The sequence below is a fragment of the Plectropomus leopardus genome, chromosome 10 (genome assembly GCF_008729295.1).
Source record: "Plectropomus leopardus isolate mb chromosome 10, YSFRI_Pleo_2.0, whole genome shotgun sequence".
Classification (NCBI taxonomy): domain Eukaryota; kingdom Metazoa; phylum Chordata; class Actinopteri; order Perciformes; family Serranidae; genus Plectropomus; species Plectropomus leopardus.
Genome location: NC_056472.1, coordinates 28,230,783 through 28,254,992, shown reverse-complemented (window position 1 = coordinate 28,254,992; position 24,210 = coordinate 28,230,783). Strand labels below are relative to the sequence as shown.

Here is a 24,210-nt window from a genome sequence, read left to right as displayed (position 1 = left end):
AGTTAAAAACACCGGGTCAATGCTGTGTTGTACCATTTCACCCAAAAATAAGCTCTTGAAAGAAAGTGTAGAAAGCAAACACACATTTCCAGATATACACACATAGACAGCTGTGCAGTCTGATAAGCTCTAAACTTCCTCTATTTAGGAAACTCTGTAGAGTTAAATAACTTAAAGCCAGCCTTAGTTTCAGATGAGCTGAATTTGCACAACACATTTAGACAGAAAATGGTTTTATGCAGTGATAGATTTTTCTTTGCTGAACGAGATCACCGTGGTTGCCTCTCAGGGGTTATCCCAGTCAAAACATCAGCCTAGGACGTGTATTCAAGTGGGGACATGCCCAGAACTTAAGATAATGATCCCATAAATTGTAAGGTAAAAGAAAAGGCTTTAGAGAAAAGAACAAACATAAGCAATTTCAGGGGATACGAGTGAGATTTAAAGAGCTGATAATGAAACTAGCTATTTATGGCTGCCTTGAAAACGGCAGATCTTTTTTGGAGAAAGCTGGACTGTTCGCCTCATCGCGTGACTTTATGAGGCAGTACTGGATATTTTGAAAGGCTTGTGGCTCGCTGCTGCTGAAAAATGTGGATTTGCTTTCCAAGTTCATTGAAAACATCCAGGGCCTGTTAGCAATCATAGTTGATGTGGTAACACCGTATCATGTGCTATAATTTGATATAATTTGGTATTCGGGATATCTGAACCATGTACACAGAAACCCATACACATGACACAAGTGTAACAGAGGGAATAAAGAGGTAAGAAGAACGTTTTAAGTCCTGGCAGACGTTTGCAGCTCGGAGGAGAGAAAGTATCAGAACGGGGAAGCCCAGTCTTGTTTGTTATTGAATCCTGATGGGCTCATTATGAGGATTTTTTTTTTTGAACGACGTGTGTTTTACTTATACATGCCCTTAAAACCTCAGCATAATTCACCTGTCATCTCCATATCATAATATGTGAGAGGAGGACATCTCACTGAGGTGACAGCAGTTGCCTGTTGGCTCTTGATTCATGACTCGCCTTTCAGTATGTCGTGAGAATGCAAGCAACCGCTGGGAGACAGATTTAATCATGTTTTCATTTTTTCCAATTTCCATTCTCTGGAAGGTTTGTTCTCAGTCTCTCCTCCAGCTTTAAAACCACAGCGCTACATCTCCCTTCATACCCAAACCTTTTCCTTTTTTTTCCTGTTGGCCGGAGCTGAGCTCGCCCACCAACGCTTTCTGTGACATTTAGAGTCTTCCAAAACTGCTCGTGTTTGTTTATGTGTCGAAACAAAATCAGCTGTCGTCCCACTCAGAGTTTGGTTGGGGGATCAGAGACACAGAAGATGTATTATTTCATTTATTTAAGGGCCTTGATTAAAATCTGTCAGGATTCGGAAGGAATCTGAAAACATAAACAGTGATTTTTATCCAGGATTGTGGTATATTAGCTTTTAGTGTTGATTGTAATTTGCATATATTTACAGGATTCAGACATTCATATTGCAAGTACTCACTATATGTGGGCTAAATTTAGCAGGCAAAGTTGGTATTTGTGCCTCAGACTGTTGCCTTACATGATTCCTTCCCTCTGAGAGCTTTGATGAGCGCCTGGAGACTGATAAGAATCATTTTTGCGATATGATATGTGAGGCACGCCTAACACAGCGACCTAAATTTTGCTTCTTTTTTTTTTTCTGTGTCTGTGCCCAGTACCAAACCGATGACAATACTTATCAAGCAGATAAAAAGAGTCCAGACAGCCAAAAATAACTGAGCGGGTGTTGATTAAAAAAACAGATGCCCTCAGACTCCACTACCACCAGCACTACCAGCAGCAGCAAAACAGACATTGTGTCTTGAATGGTATATAATCACTGTTTATTTTGATCATCAAGGCCTGCTTGTGGGTTCTGTGCTGCAGCACACAAACCTTTTTAAACCTGCAGTACAACCCTGGCTCAAGAAAGCTTTTGAAGGCCATAAACACAACTAAATGGCCAGAACAAATGTTTGCATTGTTCGTCTCTGCAAACCACTGATATGTTTCATTTGTACGTTGTTAAATAACACATAGGTTGAAAGTTTACATTTCTCTATGTTTCAGTAACACTAAGGTTAACATGGCTAGGTTAAAGCACAAAAAACACTTATGATTTGGAAAAGATTATGTCTTGTCTTACAATGCCTGCTATTTGTGGCACTATCGCGGCAAGAAGTGCAGTATCGATATCTTGGTAAAACACAACTGCTTTTTGTCGCACTATGACGTCTGGAAACACAGCAATATCTCAGTTTACAACAACTGCTTTTTGTTGTACTATCTCGGCGAGGAATGCAGCCGTGTCTCCATTAAAAACAATGATTTCAGGGCATCCGGTGGCTCAGTGGATAGAGCAGGCACCCCATGTATGAAGGCAATGTCCTTGCCGCAGTGGCTGTGGGTTCAACTCCAGCTCACGGCCCTTTGCTGCATGCCGTCCCCTCTCTCTCCCCCTTACATGCTGTCACTCTGTTCTATCAAGTGAAGGCAAAAATGGCAAAAAAAAAAAAGTTTTTTCGTGGCAAAATTTCACCAGTATCTAGGCAGGAAAAGCAGCAATATCTCAGTAAACAATCGCTTTTTCATGGCACTATCCTGGCTGGAAACGCAACAATGCAAAAAAACAAATGCTTTTTTATGGCACTATGTAAGCTGGGAACACTGTGTTGTCTCTGTGCATAATAACCACTTTCCATGGCAACCACGTCTTGGAAAAAAATAATCTTTCTCGTTGCACTATCTTGGCTTGAAATGCTGCAATGTCTCTGTAAAAACAACTGCTTATTGTGGCACTCTCCCAACAGGAAGCGCAGCGATGTCTCGTTAAAAAAAAAACAACTGCTTTTCGTGGCACTATCCTGACTGGAAATGCATCAGTGTCAACAATCGGTTTTCGTAGCAGTTTCCTGAGCAATTATTTGCTTAATCATAGCCGGTTTTGTTGTTTGTTGGTCTTGAACAGTGGTCTGCAGCTTGGCAGGCGTCTGGTCCTAGGTGTCACGACATCCACCATCCCCTCCGCCTCCTGATGAGAAAGCTCATGTTCCAGGTCACTTTTGAAAGGTTGATATGATCGGTATAAAACCTTCAAAATGTTAAATGTATTCGTGTTTTGCAGAAACATACAAACACTGCAAAATGTACATGGACTTTTAACATACACACACACCCCCCACCCCCAACTTTGTAATAACACTTCAAAATCCAAAAATTTGTAATATAAATTATTTTATTACAAAATAGCACCTCCATAGCCATAATAAGCATGTGCAAACCTCTGTTTTTCATCCAAAGCTGCTCTTTACTTCCGTTGCTTGACATATGAGATGACACTCTTGTCTGATCATGGAAAAAAAAAACATGAGGCTGTTTCCTTCCCCTAAAGTCATGGAAGTAAACGGGGACATTAATCAAAAGACTAATGGGAGGTTGAACCTGTGGACTGAGTGATCCAGCTGATTGGCTGCTAGTTGTTGCAAGCACTGCCCTTTCCTGCACATCTGCGTGAGAACACAGATCTCTGTACAGGATCTACTGGAACTAAATGTTTTCAAATCAAGATAATATTCCCCTATGCATTGCTGGCATGCTTTATTCTCTCTCTGAACCTGGCAGTCTTCCAACGCGTGACAGCATTTCCTTTTTCTCTCTTTAGTTTCAGTGTGTCCTAACTACTCCGTGCCACATGCTAATACTTTAAAGTAGAAACTGTAGTTTTTCTAGTTCAGCTTCAAGCATTTCAAGATTTAGTTTCTGTTTTATTTTCCATTGTTTGAACACGACCCCAAATATATGACTTAAGCCAGTTATGTCTGTGTTTTATTCTCACTATTCAGGGCTTCGAGCTTCACTGACACTACTTTGTACTTTGACTTGTTTTTCTTTGCTTTAACTTGTTTCCCCGAAAAACTCCTCCTCGGCTCCTCACAGTTCTTTGGATTTCACTTAATTACCCCATGATGAAAAGACGTCAAATCCGTTAAAGGCTACCTCATCCCCTGAGTGACAGGGATGTTTGCCTGGAGTGAATCTCGCATCAAAAGCATGCTCCACATTTCACAAATCCCATAATGGCCTGTTTTCTCTGAAAGAGGAAGCGACAGTTTGATGCTGAGAAGTGACCTCTCGTGGTGTCAAATTACACTTTGGCCTGAAAAAGTTTTTAAAGTATTGGAAAAAGCTTTTAGGGCAGCAGTAAAATGTTTTGTATGAGTGCGTAACATCACAGCTGGATATGGTATATGCTTTAGTGACTGTTTTGCCAACAGCCATAAAATGTGAATTTCCCAACTTTGTTTTTTAGATATCAGATGTCAAAAGCAAATCTAACCACTATTACATTACTATTCTTACATTAGACTTTTTTTTTTGAGAATACCTCAGTAATCCATAATAATGTAATGTGAGAACTAGAAAATGGACATAACTGTAAGTGTCTATTCACACCATCAGATGTCATCAATTTATAAAAAGTATCGAAAAATTATTGTGCAACAATATTTGGCTCATATATGAAAACCCCTCTCCTGCTCTGTGAGGGCATTGTGTGTGTGCGTGTGTGTGTGTGTGTGTGTGTGTGTGTGTGTGTGTGTGTGTGTGTGTGTGTGTGTTTGATGTTAGTGGGAATCTGTGTTTCTGTTCCTTCACTACCTCCCACAAACTTACAGGAATGTCTTTCCAACTTCTGGTCAAGCTCTGGCCAGGAATCATCAAACATGTTTCTCCTGCAGCCGCACGGAGAACTGTAAGTGCACACGAACAACTCCGCAGCGCCATTAAGTGTTGAGCCGTTCGCAGAAAAAGAAAGGGAGGGAGAACATGATGCAGAGTCGACCACTGGGGAAGAAAAGCCTAATGAAAACAAACAGACGGCCACAATGAGGCCCACTTACTCACGCAAACACTGAATTAAGGAAAAAAAATCAAAACATGAGCGATGTGGCGGATAATCCAGATTTGGACTTCATGAGGCAGGGTCTACGCTTGCTTGTGTATGTTTGGCTGAATGTGTGCATGCCTGTTGATTGACGTGATTTTAATTTTCGTCTACGTGGCTGCACATGTAACTCAAATTTTATTCCGATTGTTGTTGTGTGCATAGATTACATTGTGTGTCAGAACGGCAGCTTTTTGTGGTGCAGACTTGTGATTGTCAGGCTGTGCAGGTCTGGATGTTGTTGTAAACACTGTGTGAGTTCTCGCTAAAGGGTGGGGAGTGTCTACTGTATGTGTCTGTGTTTGAGGGGGAGTGTTCAGGGGCCCCTTCCCTACTTAAAGGAGTTGCGTGACAGGACTGGACAAACGGGTTGGGAGAGGCCATATCCTGGGATTTTCCTGTAGTGGCCGTCCAGATAAGGGAAGCGCTCTTGTCGGCTATTGCTTACAACAAACCCCCAGGGACAGATGCAAGAGGACACAGTGTGTTTGTGTGTGTTATGTCTGTGTATGTGTTATGTGTGTGCAGATATGCAGGCTGCCAGATCAGTTCACCGGCAATGAGAAAACCTGTCTTTTGGCGGGGGATCAACAATTGAAGCTCAACTCGAGCCAGACAGCTGATCCAGCACACTCATGATCCTGCAGTCCGATTTTATATTGATCCCAAAAGAGTACACTGTGTGGCCACATGGGTGTATCAGTGAAAGGAACAGTATGTTATTTAATACGCCATATAATGTGGATATACCCTCTAAATCAAACATATCATAAGAATTCAGCATAAATCCTAAAGTTACATTATGCAAAAACTGTCGGTCACGGTTTGTAAACGGTATCATTAGCTAAAGTAAAAATGAAAGCCAACTCCATATTCAGTCTTCTTGCAGAACAAGCTTTGTCTGTTTGCTGTTTTCTACGCTATATTGTTTTTGGCGCTGTGTCCGCTATAGGGTTGCAAATTGTAAGCACTTTCCTTAATCAGTTATTGGTTAAATTGACGATCGACTAATCAATTAATCATTACTTGAAAACATAAAAAGTTTGCTCATTTCAAACAAAATACCTTTTTTTATCCTCAAGTAAAGCCTATAGAACATATTGCATATACTTTTTAGTTAACTGATTAAATGCCACATGTTCAATTAAATTCTTAAGGAGCGATTAATAAATCTTCAGTTATTTGTTTTTCCTGGATGCGTGCTACTTACAGTGTGGCACCTGGTCACTTTGGTAAAGTTACGAATTCGCCTGCACACTTTGCCCAGGAACAGCCTAAACACAGAGAAAAAGAAGAATGATACCTTGGCAGTTAACCGCTGTCAAAACTCTGTTTTTTGGCTTGCTGTGCCACATCTAACTTATACTTTAGTCGACTTCTGCATCGTATCCAGCCTTAAAGCTTGCAGCTTCAGCATGTTCAACCACTTGGGACCTTAAACCTGCAGAATTATTCCAATGTTAACATCTCTCAGAACAATAGCATGACTCTTCTGAATGTGAGAAGCATTTTAAACATGACATGACATGTCGGGGCTGCTCAGAGAACAATGACGAACAGTGAGACGACTTTCAGCAGGGACTGAGTGACTTTACCCAGATGCCAAGGTAAAGCCAAAACAAACAGCGGGGCTTGTTTGTGCACTTGGTGAAGGCCGTCGTTCCATTTGGACATGCACACTGCCTTTTACAAAGTGATGCAACTCCTGCTCACACTGGGGGTTTGATTATGTGTCTGCACCAAAGGTACCCAGGCTCCTCACACATCTCACTATTATAAAAAACACAACAGAGACGTTGCCAAGTTTTCGTAATCCCATACCTGGAAATGGTTGTCTAAACTGGCTTTGTTCTCTAGCTGACATGTTTTCAACACTCAGCGGCTCTAATGAATGTCAGCAGTGTCCTGTTACTTCAGATTCTTTCAGTCTGAGGACCTCTGAAATAATGCTGATGAAGGTGGGGATCAGTCGACAACTTCGAGTACAGTCACATATGTGATGGGTGGACAGACCTCTTAAGTGGCTTCATTATATTAACAGAAGAGTGTGTATCTATAGCCTCAGAGAAGAGACCCATTGTGCCATTCTCATCCTTCAACATGCCGAGGCAATGAAACCGTTTCTCAGACATCAAATAAACCTTTTACTTCAAAATGAATAATCAATCAAGCTACATGCTGTGCATCTGGAATGTGTATGAGAGACTACAAACAGTATGTCTTCAGGCAAGATGCAAGATTTGATGCTGTTGCCATATGATATTTTGCCAAGTGCACTATATAAAAGGCCCATTATCTGCTCCCCTGCACAATGCTGTGTATACAGTGACAGTTTTGAACCCAGAGACCCCGACTACTGCCATTTGTTACAACCAACAAACTTGCTTGCGTGCATGGTTTGTGCTTAAATACCTGTCAAATAGAACGTCCATAACTTTTCCACAGTGCTTTAGGACTTAAATGATTCCAAAACATATAATTTATTTCAGTGGAATGGTAATAAAGTCATATTTCAGACTTTATTGTTTGTCTTACTCTCTGTATGTGGTTATGGCTCTCTACTTTATTAAAAAGTCAGTGATGATTGATAAGAAGCCGCTCTAAGAAAAAACTTTAGAGTAGAAGAGATAAAAACACTTTTCCATTTACTTTATTGAAATTACAGGGAGTCCTGTATAAGGGATGGTTGGGATTTTTTGAAGTGGGGTTGTATGAGGTACTTATCCATATTCAGTATATTACATACAGCAGATGTCTGTTGGCACGCCCCCAGTTTGGAGCTGTAGTGCTGACACGGAAGCTAAGCAATGTACTGCTGTGGACGGAGGCAGCAACATAATGTCCTCCCTTAAAACATCTATAAGCGTACGTTATGTTGAGAGTATTTTTACTGCTTTACCTTTCTGTCGGATAGCTTGTTTTTACAGAGATGCTGTTAAAGGCTTAAGTTCCCCATCTACGCTCTAGTCAAAGCCACCAGACTCCATTGAGAAAAACACTAATTTAAAATTAAGGAACATGGACTACTACTGATGATTCGATCAACGAATTACTTTGTGTTATTGTGTGACTTGGTAAATCCAAACCAACGCTTTTAAATGCCAAAGTCACACAATAACACAAACAAAATAGCCGGTTGAGGCAGCTGCAGACCAGCATCTCCTGCATTCAGAGATGTTAAATCATTGTTTTTCTCAATGGAGTCTGTCTCAAGAGAGTGATATAAAGTCTGTAGTTCCCCACTGGGAAATAGCAATCCGAAAGTAAGGTAAAGCAATGAAAATACTGTAAGTTGATGTTGAATTTTCTTAATATGTGGCTAAAATATGTCTTGCTCCTCACCCATCCACAACAAGAGGTCCTATGTTGCTTAGCTTTTGTGGCAGTACTTCTGCCAAACTGGGGGTGTGTAGACTACCATCTACTGTAGGTAATACACTGACTATGGATAAGTACCTCAAACAATTGTACTACAAAAATTGTCAATATTCCCTTTAAACCAATAGTTTTTGAAAGAATAGTGTTGTAGAAGTGAACTGAACTGAATTAAAATGTTTAAGATGTTAATGTAACCTCTCCTTTGTTTTGTGCAGGGGCCATGAAGAACACTAACAACAGTCTGATGTTTCCTGGAGTGAACGGGCAGAACGGGAACAACAACGTGGACACCGCAGACTTCTCTGAGGGGGACCTGCTGCTTCAGGTAAAACACTGACAAGTTCTTGGTGAATTAAATAGTGAATATAAACTATTCCCTTTTCTCCCGGGGACCTCCATGAACTCTCTCAAGGACCCCTGAGGGTCTCCAGACCTCTGATTGACAACCACTGCTATGGAGGACAACATGGAGAACAGCAGTCTGAGACATACGCTGAATTAAAACGGTCTGCTGGCGGGTGTTACAGAGGAGTCCTTGACTTGATTTCACAGCGCGATTGTTTGGAGGACAGAATGATTGACTTCTATTTCTCATGCTTTATTCATTAACCCTTAAAAACCTGTTTCGTCATCAGTTTTCTTGTGCTGCTGATGTCAAACTGACCTCTTACAGCCATTTAACCCATTGAAACGTGAAAAACTGGTTTGATTTCTTTTGAAAACATGGTGGAAAAGGCAATGAGCAACTTGGTAAAAAATGTCTTACAAATTGCAAGACATTAGTGAAAGGTGACAAAGAAAATATATTTATATTTCTATATAATTATTCTAATTTTATATTTTAAATACTGGAAAAATACTCTAAAAAAAGATTTCTGCAGTTTTTTCTTGTTTTCTCTTTGTTTTTACTTTTTGTGTACTTTTTACTCTTTTTTTGTAGGGATGCACAATAATATCAGTATGTCATCAGTATCAGCAGATATTGGCTTTAGAATGAAATATTGAATATTCACGCTGATTTTTGTTGATATCACAAACCAGTATTTCTGTTTTTTTTTTTTTTAAGAATTATCGTTAACCATAAGTGTAAGTATTTTTTTAATTTTGCACAATGAATGAATATTACATACACTGAAAAGCTGAAAAGCATTGTATTTTACATCTCCATCTGCTGATGCACCACTGTGATAAGAGTATGTATAATATGTTAATATTCTAAAGTTTGGTGGGAAAAAAGTCGACATTTTGATATCTGTATTGTATATCTATTAAATGAGTTGTTATATATCGGCATATGAGATATCAGCAAAAAAATCCAATATCATGCATCCTTTTTTTGGCTTATTTTTGATAATTTTCTTGTAATTTTTTTATTCATTTCATGTTATTTTTGGGGATATGTGTTGTTACGTTACTCACTGCCTTCTCCCCAGGTTTTGAAAGAAATCAAACCAATTAGCTCAGGTTTCAAAGGGTTTAAAAGCATCGCCAACGTAGCTACATAATTACTTACACCTATGTTGATCACTGTTCACTTGTGAAAATAACGTGTGGACAGTCTGTCTGATCTGAGAAGCAAATCTGATTTGCCTGTAGCATAGCATAAATGTCATTTATTTGCAAAAAACAACAGATAAACGCGCTATCCCTGTAAGAAATACCTATTCTTACATACTGCCCAATTTTAACTGACGGCAGGAGGAGCAGGGTCATGAGGCCAGCACAAACTCAAACACAACAAATTAAATCCAGTAACTTTAAAATAGTATAAATACACCTTTAAACACTTTGATTGAATGCTATTACTGTGCGTTGAAGAAAAAGTCCTACAGCCAGATTGATAACTAAACCGCCTGAGGCTAGCAGGTGCATTAATGCACAGTCAGACTTTGTTTATTTGTGCGCTAGTCGTGTTGTATAGAGCTAATCCAGATCTCTCCATGCAGGAGGAAGTTTTGACAGGTGAGGCTGCTCCTCTCGGCGACTCTTGCCAAAGCTCGGCCACGCTTTGTGGCTCATAACAAAACCTGCGCATTGTCATGTGCTCTGCACCTTGTTTACTGAGCTCACCTGTACATTTTCACACTTTGTTCTACATAATGAGCACAACGGGCAGTGATTGTGTAATACAAAGGGCTGTTGAAAATCCGCAGCTGGTGGCGTTATTTGGATTTGTTCTCTGTACAGCTATCACTCAGCAATTATTATCATTATGAATGATAATAATTATATAGTTCTTTTAATTATTTATTTATATTTTTTTGACCGAATGTCTGACAGCATCTCACATCTAAAGACAAAGACAAATAAAGATGAACTGTGTTTGCTTACAAACTTTAAATTATGGACTTTGTCGCCTCAACTCGCTACCAGCCTCAGTTGGTTAGCTGTGCTATTTTAGTGAGACGAGATGCTGGATATGAGAGGCGAAGTGTTGCATAAATTAAGATATCTCACTAAAATAAGGTTTATCTGTGAGTGTGTCAGAAACATACCTGACATGTGTACGTGCATTTTAAAGGAACCTCTGAGTGCTGACTGACTGTTCCTCTGCAGGCGCTGAACGGGTTTGTGATCGTGGTCACGGCGGAGGGGTTGGTGTTTTATGTCTCGCCCACAATCAAGGACTACCTGGGCTTTCATCAGGTAAGATGCTGGCCTTTATAACTAGTAATACTACACACTTATATATATATATATTTTAAATACTTGAAGTGTGACTGTTAAAGGATTTGCATTTTCCTCCTTGAGATTCATTCACTTTCATGCCTCTTTCACACTGGACAAAAATCCCACTGACAGCCGCCAACATCTGATTTTGTCTATAGTGGGGAAGGTTACAATCAGCATTCGTTCCCGGAACAAATTATTCTGACGTCACGTCATTGAGCTGTTCGACTGCTGGAAATCACCTGTTTTTACAGTGTTTTCCCATGTGTAAAACGCCTGCATATCTGTGCTAATTTTTGATATAGTCAAAGCAGGGGTGACAAATTAAAAGAGAGAGTGTGTTGTGTAACACTTTGGTCCAAAAATATACCATAGAAATGGTTCCAATTATTTATCAAACCATTTATTGATCCTTTGCTCCCTGTTTAAAGAAGCATGTATTTGTTGTATTTTTCTGTTTAGTCATTTTGTCACCCAACACCAGTCCTGCATTACAAACCAATCCTGAGCTTTCATTTCGTGTGATCATTGTCCTCTAAACCAGTTATTTTCCATTAGTCAGCCATGGCTTACTGGTGAACCTCAGAGCGCCATCTAGTGAGCCACGGAGGTATTGCTAAAATTATATAAAAATGTATGGTAATTTATAAGGATGTTTTTTTTTTAAGACTGCAAGGATTCACATCCATAATTTCAATAACTAGTTACATTTGAATATCACCACACTACTCACAAAATCATTGGATAGAGACAAATCAGAGTTGGGCCTTAATTACAACAGGTTGAAAAATCCCTGTTAAAAAAACACTGCTCCTATGAAGGCTTTAAAGGGTTGGTAGCTCTCTGGAAAATTTCCAGAAACTTTCTGGAAGTTTTTCAGTGGAAGGTTAATCTCAGGAATTTTTAAAATATTCACATTTTTTCACATTTTCAGTATAAAAATTACACCTTTGTAAGAATTAAATGATTTTGGAGGAAAGAAGCAAAACTGTTGTAATATTTAATTGTAACATATTAAAGTTTAACTACACTGAACCTTTCAAAAAAATGTATGTATATATATATATCTGCTTATGATCTAGTAGAAGGTTTGGTTCTACCTGCATAAGATATATTAAATATGCAGCCTAAGCATACAATAGATAAAAAGTCAGCAATAATATGGTGTAAGATGAAAAAGGAGGGCATGAATAGAATATACATATAAATAAATAAATAACCCCTATATTTCCTGTCAGTTCCATGTTTCAGCCTTTAGTATTCCAGTTTTTTTAAACCCTACTCCGCTTTTAACACCAACTCTTTCACAGGATTCCTGAATTTATGTCCACCTCATGTCTGAATGATCTGAATTGTTGATGAAGTCTTGTGTTGCCTCTTCTGCCGACAGTCGGACGTGGTTCATCAGAGTGTGCTTGAGCTCATCCACACTGATGACCGGGCCTTGTTCAGACAGCAGCTTCATTTCGCTCTAAACTCCCCATCTGCCGGCGCCAGTGGAGACGGTGAGAACTGTGAATGAAAAATAAGCCATTTTCTTTAATCTGGTTTCAACAGGAGCTCAGACTCTCCACACCTGTGTGTGCGAACAGGACGGAAGGCTGACATGAATCAGTGGCTGAGGTAAATTGCTCTGACATGTTTTATCTCTACCTGTGCTCTCAGGCCTGCCGAGTTGTGGCAGTACAGTGATGTACAGTCCTGAGCAGCTTCCCCCGGAGAACTCCTCCTTCCTGGAGAGGAGCTTCGTGTGTCGCTTCCGCTGCCTGCTGGATAATTCCTCTGGCTTCCTGGTTAGTACAGTATTTTAAAGAGACAGTCCACCCCAAAACTAAAAACACATATTTACCACTTACCTGAAGTTCTATGTATATGTCTAGATTGTTTTGGTGATAGTTGCTGAGTGTTGGAGATAACGGGTGTAGAGATTGTCACCTTAGAATTTGAGTTATTTATATATTCGAATTCTGTCACATATTTTAACAACGTGAGATTTTTTTTTACATGCATTTTTGGACATTTTATTTAGAAAACGAAAAAGTTTCATGCCATCTTTGCTATTTGGAAATAAAAACTTTGAACCTCAGTTATTGCAAAACTGCTCCAAATGCAAATAGATCCTAATCATTTTAAGCTGGCGAGATGTCTGTTTTCTCTCCAGTATAATTGAACTAGATGGCACTCAGCTTGTGGTGCTCAAAGTGCCAGAGAAGTACACTTTTAAAAACTCAATAGCAATGTCTCTTTCCAGAAATCATGACCCAGCTGCTGAAGATAATCCATAGACTTTGTTGTGAGCAGTTTCATGTAGGAGCTATTTTCTTTCAACCAAACGACATCTGCCTGCTGTATCACCACGCAGCAGGAAGCATGCATCTACTCATGAATGAGAGGCTCATGACATTGCAAATGTAAACGGTGTGCTAGTTGAGCTAGCAGTAGATGCACGCTTCCTTCTGCATGGTGATACGGCTGGTGGGTGCAATTCTGTAGGAAGAAAAAATTTCCTTTTGAAAGTGCTCACAACAAGATCAGTGGATTGTCTTGAGTAACTGGACCATGATTTCTGGAAAGAGAGATTGCTGTTGATTTTTTTCAATTATTTTTTTGTTGGCGCTTTGAACGCCACAAGGCGAGTGCCATTATTTAATTCCATTATATTGGAGAGAAGGCAGCCATGTTACTGCCAATATCTCAAACAGTTGGCAACTCACATTAAAATGATCTGTATTGATAAATAGCACTACAGGTAAGAAGGAAATGTGTATTTTTGATTTTGGTGTGAACTTTCTTGTATATATTATCAAAAAATTGCTAAAGTTGGGTGCAATGTGGATTGATAACCTTTACTTGAATTGTCATCTCATAAATCTCATACAGTTCTGATGAAATACTGAAGGCAATTTCGGGATTTTTTTTTTTGCCTTGTTAAACTGTTTTAATGCTAACCCTCATAGGCTACTGATCTAATTTATTTATTTATTTTTTCAACTCATACCAGGCTCTAAAGTTCCAGGGACGACTGAAGTACCTCCATGGTCAGAGGGTGTCAAGGGACAACGGGAACTCTAGCAAACCTCAGCTGGCTCTCTTCTCCATCGCCATGCCCGTCCAGCCTCCAACCATTGTGGAGATCAGAGCCAAAATGCTCCTCTTTCAAACCAAGCACAAGCTGGACTTCACTCCTACAGGCGTAGATAGCAGGTGCTACAAATTCTTCCAGTCCTTTTTTATTTTGTTTTGTTTATTATTTATTCCAGTCAAATCTAAAAAAATAAATAAACTGTGCAACAGAAAATTCCAGATGCTGCATCTCACAATCTTCCAGTGTCGTCAGCTGAAGTGTATTACAGCTTTAACAAACTCAGTGTTGTTTTCTTTTGTCTCTCTCCAGGGGGAAGATTGTTCTGGGTTATTCAGAGACTGAACTGTGTATGAAAGGCTCCGGCTACCAATTCATCCACGCAGCTGACATGATGTACTGCGCCGACAACCACATCCGCAGTATGTTGGCAATTTGAATTTGACTTTTACATTAAATATGAATAAATATGAATATGAATTTAATATTTGATTGAGATGCAACAACATTATTTGTTCATTGCAGGAGGTAATTAAACAGGCAGCCAAGTATTCTTGAATGCATTAAGTATTGTTTCTCACAAGAAAAGACGTCCGAAGAAATATACTTGTTTTTAAGAAAATATTGTAAGATACTCTAATACTATACTTTTAATGGTGTGATGTTTTGGAGGTATCATAGTATAACAGAGATTAAAGTTGGATGCAGAGTGATATGTAAACTTCTGCCCATACTGACTTGAAATTTTGTTGTGGTTATTCTGTGCCCCCCCTTGAATTAATCCTTAACTTTCAACTAACTAAAATAAAACTGTTTTTAGTCCAGAAATAATGATAGATTAGTTGGGAATCCTGAAATGTATGCTACATAAAGGATGAAGCATTTTGATTTTAATGTCCCAGTGGTCTTTCTCATAATCCTACCCTCAAGAGAAACTTTATTTTTTGGTTCAACTTTAGTAAAGCTCAAAGAACAGAACATTTCAGTATACTGTGTGGTGAATTAACCATGACAGCAGTTACAGCATTTACATTTACTGCCACTTTAGTGGAAAGCTCTCATTGTGTGTTTTGTTTCTGTCTTTCTATCACAGTGATTAAAACAGGAGAAAGCGGTCTGACTGTTTTCAGGCTCCTGAGTAAGTCGAGCGGCTGGGTGTGGGTGAAAGCCAACGCCAAGCTCATCTACAAAGGAGGAAGACCTGAGTTCATCATCGCATATCAGAGAGCGTTGGTGTAAGTATTTGACTCTTAAAAGTTGCCATAGGCAGCGGACCTATAGGAGCTGTTTGAATTCAGCCAGTGCAAACCTCCCAGTGCTGGGTGTCACAGCGAGCTGGTGGCCAGCTGCAGCACCGGGTCTAAACTGTGTAACGGCAGCAACAGAGACTTTGCTGACTAAGCGGTGAGTCTGGGCTGTCCCCTTCGAGCTGGGGTTTGCACTGGCTGGATTTGGGTTACTGCGGCTCCTGACTGGGGGTCTATCTCTAGAGCTACTGCCCACCCTCCCCCCAGGGAGGTGGTCTGTAGAGTGAGGCGGAGGACACACTGGGATTTAAGGATCTAGCTAATGTTGGCTACAGAAATGTAAACTTGAAGCTGCAACTGTGAGCGTTAAGCTTCAGTTAGCAGCAGACTTACAGGGTTCCCACACTCATAAAAAACAACCCAGGAAAGTCATGGAATTAGTAATAAACATTGAACGTTTTGGAAAAGTCTGGAATTTTGTTGTGGGTACTGAAATTGTAACAGTATTTTTTCTTTGGATAATGTCCATGTAACACAATGGCAAATTTATTATATAATTTAACGTTGCTGTGTCTATGAAATTATGTTTATAATCACATTCTTAAATTTGTCCCCATTTTCCAACACTCCCTTCATGTGTGCCAGCTAGATGAAATTATGTTTGAACAAATAACTGAAGAAGAATGGTTTGCTATTTGTAAAACGCAGTGCACGGCCACCAGCTCCAAGATCTGGAGAGAGTTCAACTGGAAAAATATGACTAGATTTTTTATTACTCCAAAAATTAGGAAGGAATTGTTATCTAGCCAGCAGCCATGTTGGAGAGCATGTGGACACATGGATGTAGGTCACACACATATATTTTGGTCTTGCCAAAAGATAAAAGGATATTGGGAAAAAATATGGCGAGGCCTTAAAAAAATAATTGGGTATGAGATACCCAAATCATGTAAGATATTTTATCTAGGAAATTTGACACAGGATATAGTACAAAAAGAGGACGAGTATCTACTTAAAATATTGTTATCGGCAAGCAAAAAGGCAATTACAAGACTATGGTATAAAGTGGACCCACCGACCGAGGAGCAGTGGCTGTGCATTATGGAGGAGTTATTTGTTATGGAAAAATTGACACATAAATTGAGATTGCAGGAGACGCAATTCAATGAAAAATGGGAAAAATGGACTGAATACAGAAGCCAGGAAGAGGACACCACCATTACCACTGGACAATAAGGACTTTGAGAAAACTATAAATGACTAATGAACTATTCAGGATACACCTTCTAACTGTAATTGTTCAAAGAAAATGTTAATAAAAAATAAGTTATAAAAAAAAAAGAAATTATGTTTGAAAAGATTTAGAATCTGTTAATAATAAGGTCGAAGAAAGGTAGAACACAAACAAGAAATGACCCCAAAAAGGTGTTGATTTTTTTTTTATATGTAATTTTTCTGTAACATATTATATTTACAATAATTATGTTTTCTGTACATTTTTCCTTTTTTTAAATTTACCCCCTTTTTCAGGTGTTTTACTAATCTCTTGCAATTTGTGGGACACTCCTTGGCAAGTTGCTCACTGCCTTCTCACCCGTGTTTTTGAAAGAAATCAAACCAATTTGCTGAGGTTTCAAAGGGTTAAATAGTTTGTAAAAGGTGTCTGAATGCAGCACAAGAAAACTAATGTCTGTCTAGGTTTCAAGGGTAAATAATGCCAAAATAAAACTGCCTATCCCAGCTTTAAAGCCCTTCACTGTCAGTGGCTCAATTAGTTGCTAAAATGATGAATGTAGATGACATGCTGTCAACCAGGACAGGAGATGCACAAGCAAAATAGACGCCTCCTCTACCAAGGTTACTTATTCAGCTCAAAAAGATTCTTACCTTTGTGTCAGTAATGTAATATGTGCTGTTTGGTCTGTTTCAGCAATGCTGAGGGGGAGGAATATCTGCGTCAGAGGAGGATCGAGCTCCCCTTCAGCCTCACCACGGGAGAGGGCTTCCTCTACAACACCAGCCCCACAGTGGACATAAACCAATTTCAGTTCAATAAAATGTTTGGTAACGCAGACGACTTGAAAAAGGATGTGACCCCTGGCTCTCTGCTGGACTCTTTCCTGAACCAGGATGAAACAGCCTACATACAGCCGGTGGAGCTGCCTCTACCTGTGGATCAGGTGTTCATGGACAGCGAGGCCCTGATTAGCGTTGGCAGTGACGCATGGCACGAAAATGGAGCTAACGATACAGCAGGTGACGCTGTTGTGAAAGAGGAAGCCAAGCAGTCAGTGATGGCTGTGATCGACAACCTGGAAAAAATGGCTCAAGACGGTGACTTCTGTGCAGCGCTGCAGAATCTGGAGGTGGGAGACACAGAGCTGATGGAGTGGGAAAACACCCTCAAGTCATTAAGTCAGGGTGAGGATCAGCAGAACAGCGTCAGGTCTGAGCTGGACAACATCCTCACCAATGACATATTTGACTACATAGATAGCGTTTTGTTTAAGGAGAAGGGAGAGCATTGTCTGAATGCCAGCACTCCCAGCTGCCTCACAGCAGTCAACAACAATCAGCAGGACCCCTTCACTCCGGCTGCTCGGCTCTCTGCAGCTGGACTCCCTGAGCCTCAGTTGTTTCAGACGGATAACGCTGCCTGTACGTACTCTTCAGTGAATGGTCTCTATGCTCACCAGCAAGATGCAATGAACGGTTCAGTTATTCCAGAGCAAAACTTAGCAGAGTCTGCTCAGATATTCAGCAGCACCCAGAAGCTCTCTCACCACGGCCCCCTGATGACTCAGGCTGACACCAGCCTGCCTTCTCTTCAACAGCTGCAGCTCCAGGACATCTACAGCCCCTCTATAGAGCTCCCAGAGCTCACTGTGCCGGGTGCCTCTGCTGGTGCTGCTTCAGCCCCGTTTCAATCCTGTGGGCAGACATCTACCAGCCACATGGGCTACCCGACTGCACAGACGCAAGCCGGTCAACTTCTACGGGGTCCTCAAAACAATCTGCAAGCTCCTGCAATGTCAGTAAACGGACAGATGTTGCAGAGCTCTGTCCAACAACCAAACAATGTAGCACCTGGCGTAATGGACATTTTGCCGCCCCTGATTCCCTGCAATGACTTTACTTCCTCAAACACAACTGATATTTCCATTTCCTTTCCCACAAATTGTCTGCAAGGAAGCCCCGCTTTTGAAACGCAGAACCACCAAGTTCAGCAGTGGCCGCAGAGCCAGCAGCAGAAGCTGCCTCATGCTGGCATCATGCAGAATGGACACGGGCTGATATCGGCATGCCACAGCCAAACTCCACAAAGCCAAACATTCCCACATGCTGGCCTTTGGCCAAGAAATGTCACCAGACTGAGCCACACTCAGCAGGGAGGGCTGATGTGTGGCCAGGCAGCTACTCAAAGCAGCTGCATGTTTGATCAGCACTTTTCTTCCAGTCCAGCAGGAGGCGACGTCCTGGCTCTGTCTGGGTCGTCAGGCCTGAGGGGGGCCGACATGTCTCTGGATCAGAGTCCCCCTCAAGGTTCCTGCTACTTCCAGTGGAGCCGCAGTGAGCCTGTGGTGGGCACATCGGCCATTAACCAGGAGAACGTCAACATCAGTCCTCTGACTGCTCCGCCCAGCATGTCCTTGACAGAGCACACACTCGACATTCTGAACGACCTGGAACACCACAGACAGACACAGGTAAACTCACCAAATCACCTACACTCAAAGAAATGATCTGGTCTAATATCAGTTTTACGGACTATAGTTACATTTAAAATTTCCATCCTATTGAGTGTCATGTAACTCTAGCAGAAACCAAGAAACAACATTTATGCAATTAAATCAAATAAAGAAGAGAATAATAACTTAGAATAACAAAGACTGTTTTAACATTAATTACATAAACTTGATTAAAGTCTATTATGTAATTTTATGTGCCATTGTTGCATAAATTCCCATTGTCTATTTATCTGATTTTATTTGATTTAATTACAGTTTGTTCTCTTAGTTTATGTTCATGAAATAGTGTTATTCAATTCGATGGAAATTTTAAATGTTATTGAAATACATAAACCTAAGAAATATGCCAAATAATTTCTTTAAGTGCAATAAGATAAAAGGACAAAAACTGATGATAATAAATGTTTTCAGACAGTAATTAAATGTAGAGCCTAAGCTAACTATAATTTTTATGATCAATTCTGATGATTATTATTTGGATTAACCCATTAATTGTTTAAGTCTGAACAATGTCAGAGTATAGTAATAAATTAACTTTACCATTTAAAGTTCCCAAGAACCCAAAGTGATAAATTCAAGTTGTTTTTTCTTCAGGTCAGCACTTCAAAACCCAAAGACAAATTCTCTGTCATGATATGAAACAAACAATTTGAGCAGCTAGAATCAGAACATTTTTGCCATTTTTGAAGATAAAAATAGTTAATTTTCTGTCATTGGCTCTGTAAACAGTAACTTTACTAATTGTTTCAGCAGCAATAAAATGTAACAAAGTTGAGAAAACTGAAAATTAGATTTTAGATTGATACTGACTCATTTCTTTACCAATATGACTGTACAACATTATCTCATGTGGTTGAGCAACTGTTGTAGTCTAAGAGGCTAGAAAGTCTGAGAAATGCGGCTGGGAGGGGAAGTGAAGGGGTCAAACAAACTCTGGACTTTCACCTGGAGAACTTCTGTTCATCTCCTGTGTAAAACCAAGTCAGCTGACTTATTTAGATAACAGCGTGTTATGTGTTGCATACTACAATAGAGACGTATATCATGTGATGTCTCATGATGTTAGTAACAGATGTCAAACTGTGTTTTTATTTTCTGAACATAACCACGGACTTTGGTTGCATAAACCTAAGTAAACCTAAAAACAAAGTGTTTAACCCACATTCAAAGTTTGTTTTGAAACGAAAGTATATGCTTTTAACGAGCTGAAACTGTACATTTCCTGTGAAAATTGAAGTTTATTGTCAAATATCACAATGTGTGTAACCAGGGTAAATTGACACGCTGTCCCCCAAGTGCCCAAAAGTGATGCTGAAGGAGTCCCTAGAGTGTCATAGTTTGATGTGTAGGGCATCTGACTGAGCATCGGTCATTGACGGATTGGGAGTGAGAATGTGTTAGTCTTTATGAATTTGTATTGTCTTTATAACATTTAATTTGTGGCTTAATATTGTCAAGTTGAAAATGATTACTTCACACCTTCTTCTAATATTTCCATACACTGTTTGTGTGTGTGTGTGTGTGTTTGTGCGGTGCCAAAACAACTCTTAACCATAGTTTTCTTTAACCATGTGTCCTCTCTGCTCTCTCAAGCAGGACGACAGAGTCTCAGCTGAGCACGGTGGGATTTTTGCCGCACCTGCGTGTCATGTAGCCATGTACCTGGCAGAGTAAAGCCGCGCGCCATATTGTCATTTCCGACAAAATCCAGGACAAGGACAAAACTCAGTACAGTTTGCCTGTATCAGTGCTTATCCACGGACTCTTGAGCTTAATTGTCATATGTTTTATATCACTCTGTATCATTTATACTTTGTCCCGTCTGCAATGTTTAAACGTCTGTTGCTTGTCAGCTTTTAGTGAAGATACACTATAGTAGTGATGAAGTATAAAGCCACAAGTGCGCTTAACCAGGATGGAGCTTGAGCCAGCTAGGAGGATTGGTCAAGTAAATCCAAATAGCCAAAGAAATAGGCTTTTATAAGGGAAACCAGGTGTCGTCACTTCCTTGTTTTCAGCCAGGGACATTAAAAATCTCTCAGTGAATCGAATACCTGAAAATAGTTTAAAAAAAAAAAAATAACCCAAGCATGCTGTTGTTTAAAAAAAAAAAGTAATCATTTGATGCTAAACAGAGTTGACACTTTATATAAAAAACTTTGTCTTTGTAAAAATTTGTGTAAAGAATCACTTAAAATGATAACTACCTGAGCGCACAGCTGTACTTTCAAATTAATAATAATTACAGATAAAACAATCTGTATATTTCAAATGAAAACCTTAAACAGGGTTAATTTAATTGTATAAATACAATTTGTAATTGTTTGTAGCAACAAAAGTTCTGCTTTGGCTCACAAAAATGACACCTCAGCATGTGATGTGTTTTTTCTTGTGCGGGATGCAGAGAAATATCAAATCCCAAATTTTTAAGTCTAACCATCAATAGAAACAAGCAGAGAAATCAGGAAAACTTTGCATCTGAGGGTCATATTTACTCTGTACTGACTATTTTCAAAACTGAGAGAAACATGGCTGCATTTGAGTGTCAACATGCATCTTAAAATGCAGTCTTTAAAGGATGCAGTCCTTAAATTTGGACGTAGCAGATGAATAAAAACAGCCTCCAGACCTAAAATCAGCAGAGTCCTTCATCCAAATAGACTTCTTTTATCCATTCTCCCGTATCATGTGATCCTACATACCCTAAAATATATATTGCCTCAACCCAAACATTAAATTCTATTTTAGCATACAGCATGACCATATATGTTAATCAGGTGCCTTAATGCCAAATCAGCAGCTTGAACGTATCCTCATATAGACTGTTAAAAACTTGACAACATAAACGCTCTTTAAATGGGTCCCTTTGTGTTTTCTTCATGTGAATGACATCAGTTGACAGGAAGCGACCCAAGCTGTTGCCTTGTAATGCAATTCAAGGGAAACGGTCTATAAATATATCTGTGCCTTCTCATATAAACATCTTCAGTAGTTTTTGTTTTTCTAAAGTAATCCTTCAGAGCTGCACTAATTCAGGAGAAGCCCTGTCTATACGAGATGCAGTAATCTTACTGTTAATTAAAGGTTTTATCCGAAAGTGTATTTCAAGGCTCTGAAAGTCCATTTTCCATTTAACAAACGTCCATAACAAATGGAAACAAGGGAAAATACTTAACTTGACCTATCTCTGTAGAGATGGTATGATTTCTTTCACTGATGTAGTATCAAGATCGTGGAGATTTAAACCAGTCTAACAATGCATTCAGATCATATTTACTTTGCTTTGTTTCCTGTTTGTGCTCTTTCATTTTGGCTCCTTTTTTAAAAAATCTGCTTTTCAACAAATCTTCATAATATTCACACTACCAAAAAAAAAAAAAAAAAAGAAAAAAAAAAAAAACAGCATTAATGGTTTGGATTAACCTGAGCGAAAACATCATTAACATGGCAGCTTTACCGTATTCCTGCTGCACTGTGGGAAATCACTCAGTATTTTATCTTTCCTTATGAATCTATCATGTATGTTTTTGGATATACCTTTCCGTACAATGCTCATTAATGGAAAAACATTACCACCTTAAGTGAAATCTTAAAAAAAAAAAAAAAAAGTCACACCAGACTGTGGAGGCTCTAAGGACAGCCTATAAATCGCCTTTGATATCAAACTTTAATACAGACATGCCATAAATATTGCCACTATTAAAAAATGAATAAAAATGGAGCCAAATGTTTTATTCACAGCAATGTTGATGTTTTTATCCTAACATGTGCCTTGCCATATTTCTGTTATTTGTTAAAAAAAAATAATAAAAATGGAAAAATTCATCACATATTACGTTTCATGTAATCCACTTATATTTAGCCAAGTAGTTATAGTATCTATATCATAATATATGTTAAATAAATAACCAGCCTTTGTCTACTGTTAATTCTTTTTCATAAATACACGTGTGCAATGACTTAAACTGTGTGTGGCTCAATTCTTTGTAAATCAGATAGAACTATATTGAAGCATAAAGGGAAATTTGGTGACGCTGAAGCAAAACTAGTTGGAAAGCAAGGATTTCTCTTATACTATGTGTGGATGAATTTATTGTCATCTTGCTAATTTATCTGAATCACCATCAGAGACAGACCATCAAGTGTCTGAAAACATGGAAAGGATCCATACAAAGAGAGACAATTTTGTTTAAAAGTAAAATCTTTTTTGTTTAACCAGAAACAACCCCAAAATCAAATCATTTGACAGTGGCAATTTCGGGGTTGTTTCTGGTAAAACAAAAAAAATCTTATGCTTTAACAAAATCTATCTTTGTAGAGATAATTTCCATAATGTTACCAGACACTTACACCAATAATCTGAGCCTGTCAGTGGCAAAAACAAGCACTTTTGTTGGATGTAAATTAAAGGTGCACAGTTGCCCAGAGAGGTTACATTGCAGCCTGATTTGCTGCTGTGGCTGCAGTGCTGTCCCTCAAAACTGGACCAATTTTAAAAATATTTGTCTCCATTAGTCACTTGGACACAAAGATGAGAAAAAGTAGGGTCCAGGTTGAAAAAAACAGAAGTTCCCCTTTAAACAAAATCTGTTGTATACTGTTGAAGTAAGCATCTGTCTGCTGATTATATTTGTTTGTCCTCCTGCCTGTTTCCTCTCCCCCAACGCATGCCGACTTGTGTCTTCTTTGGAGGTGAGAGTCGGGAGGAAGGAGTAAAGCGACAGAAGTGAACAGAATTGGGTCAGCTGTTCGTTTTTTGTTGTCAGAGAAGGCAGTTTCTTTCTCGTCTTTTCTGCATGTAAATGCATTTGAAGCAACAGAAAAACAGCGAAAGTCAAAACAAATATGTGGACTCAACAAGAGAGAGAAGCATGTGAGCATATAGAGCCGAGCCTGTTAGAACCTGTATATATATATATATATATATATATAACTAAAATGTACTGTTTCATCACCTTGGGTTTAAAGAAAATGTCATTTTTTTACGCCATGATGTTTTATAGATCAAATATAAATGGTTAGTCCAGTCTAGAAAAAAAACACCTGTGGGGACTGAAAAAATCACTCTCAGCAAAAGAATATCTGTTTATTTATCAATCATTACACAAC

At 39.2% G+C, this 24,210-nt stretch overlaps 1 protein-coding gene across 2 annotated transcripts in view; it reads left to right on the top strand.

Annotated features, from left to right (window-relative positions):
* The window catches only part of ahr2 (aryl hydrocarbon receptor 2), a 45,684-nt gene extending 22,624 nt beyond the window's left edge, over positions 1-23,060 (top strand). Inside the window, exons 3-11 of one of the 2 annotated variants that reach the window (XM_042495063.1) lie at positions 8,569-8,678; positions 10,910-10,999; positions 12,414-12,528; positions 12,689-12,816; positions 14,025-14,227; positions 14,418-14,527; positions 15,199-15,340; positions 17,283-19,059; positions 20,695-23,060. In XM_042495063.1, coding sequence (XP_042350997.1) covers positions 8,569-8,678; positions 10,910-10,999; positions 12,414-12,528; positions 12,689-12,816; positions 14,025-14,227; positions 14,418-14,527; positions 15,199-15,340; positions 17,283-19,059; positions 20,695-20,775 — 2,756 coding nt within the window. In that variant the 3' untranslated portion in view covers positions 20,776-23,060. The remainder of the gene's footprint in view (positions 1-8,568; positions 8,679-10,909; positions 11,000-12,413; positions 12,529-12,688; positions 12,817-14,024; positions 14,228-14,417; positions 14,528-15,198; positions 15,341-17,282; positions 19,060-20,694) is intronic. The other variant, XM_042495064.1, reaches the window with a different exon arrangement.
* The last annotated feature ends 1,150 nt before the right edge of the window (positions 23,061-24,210 follow it).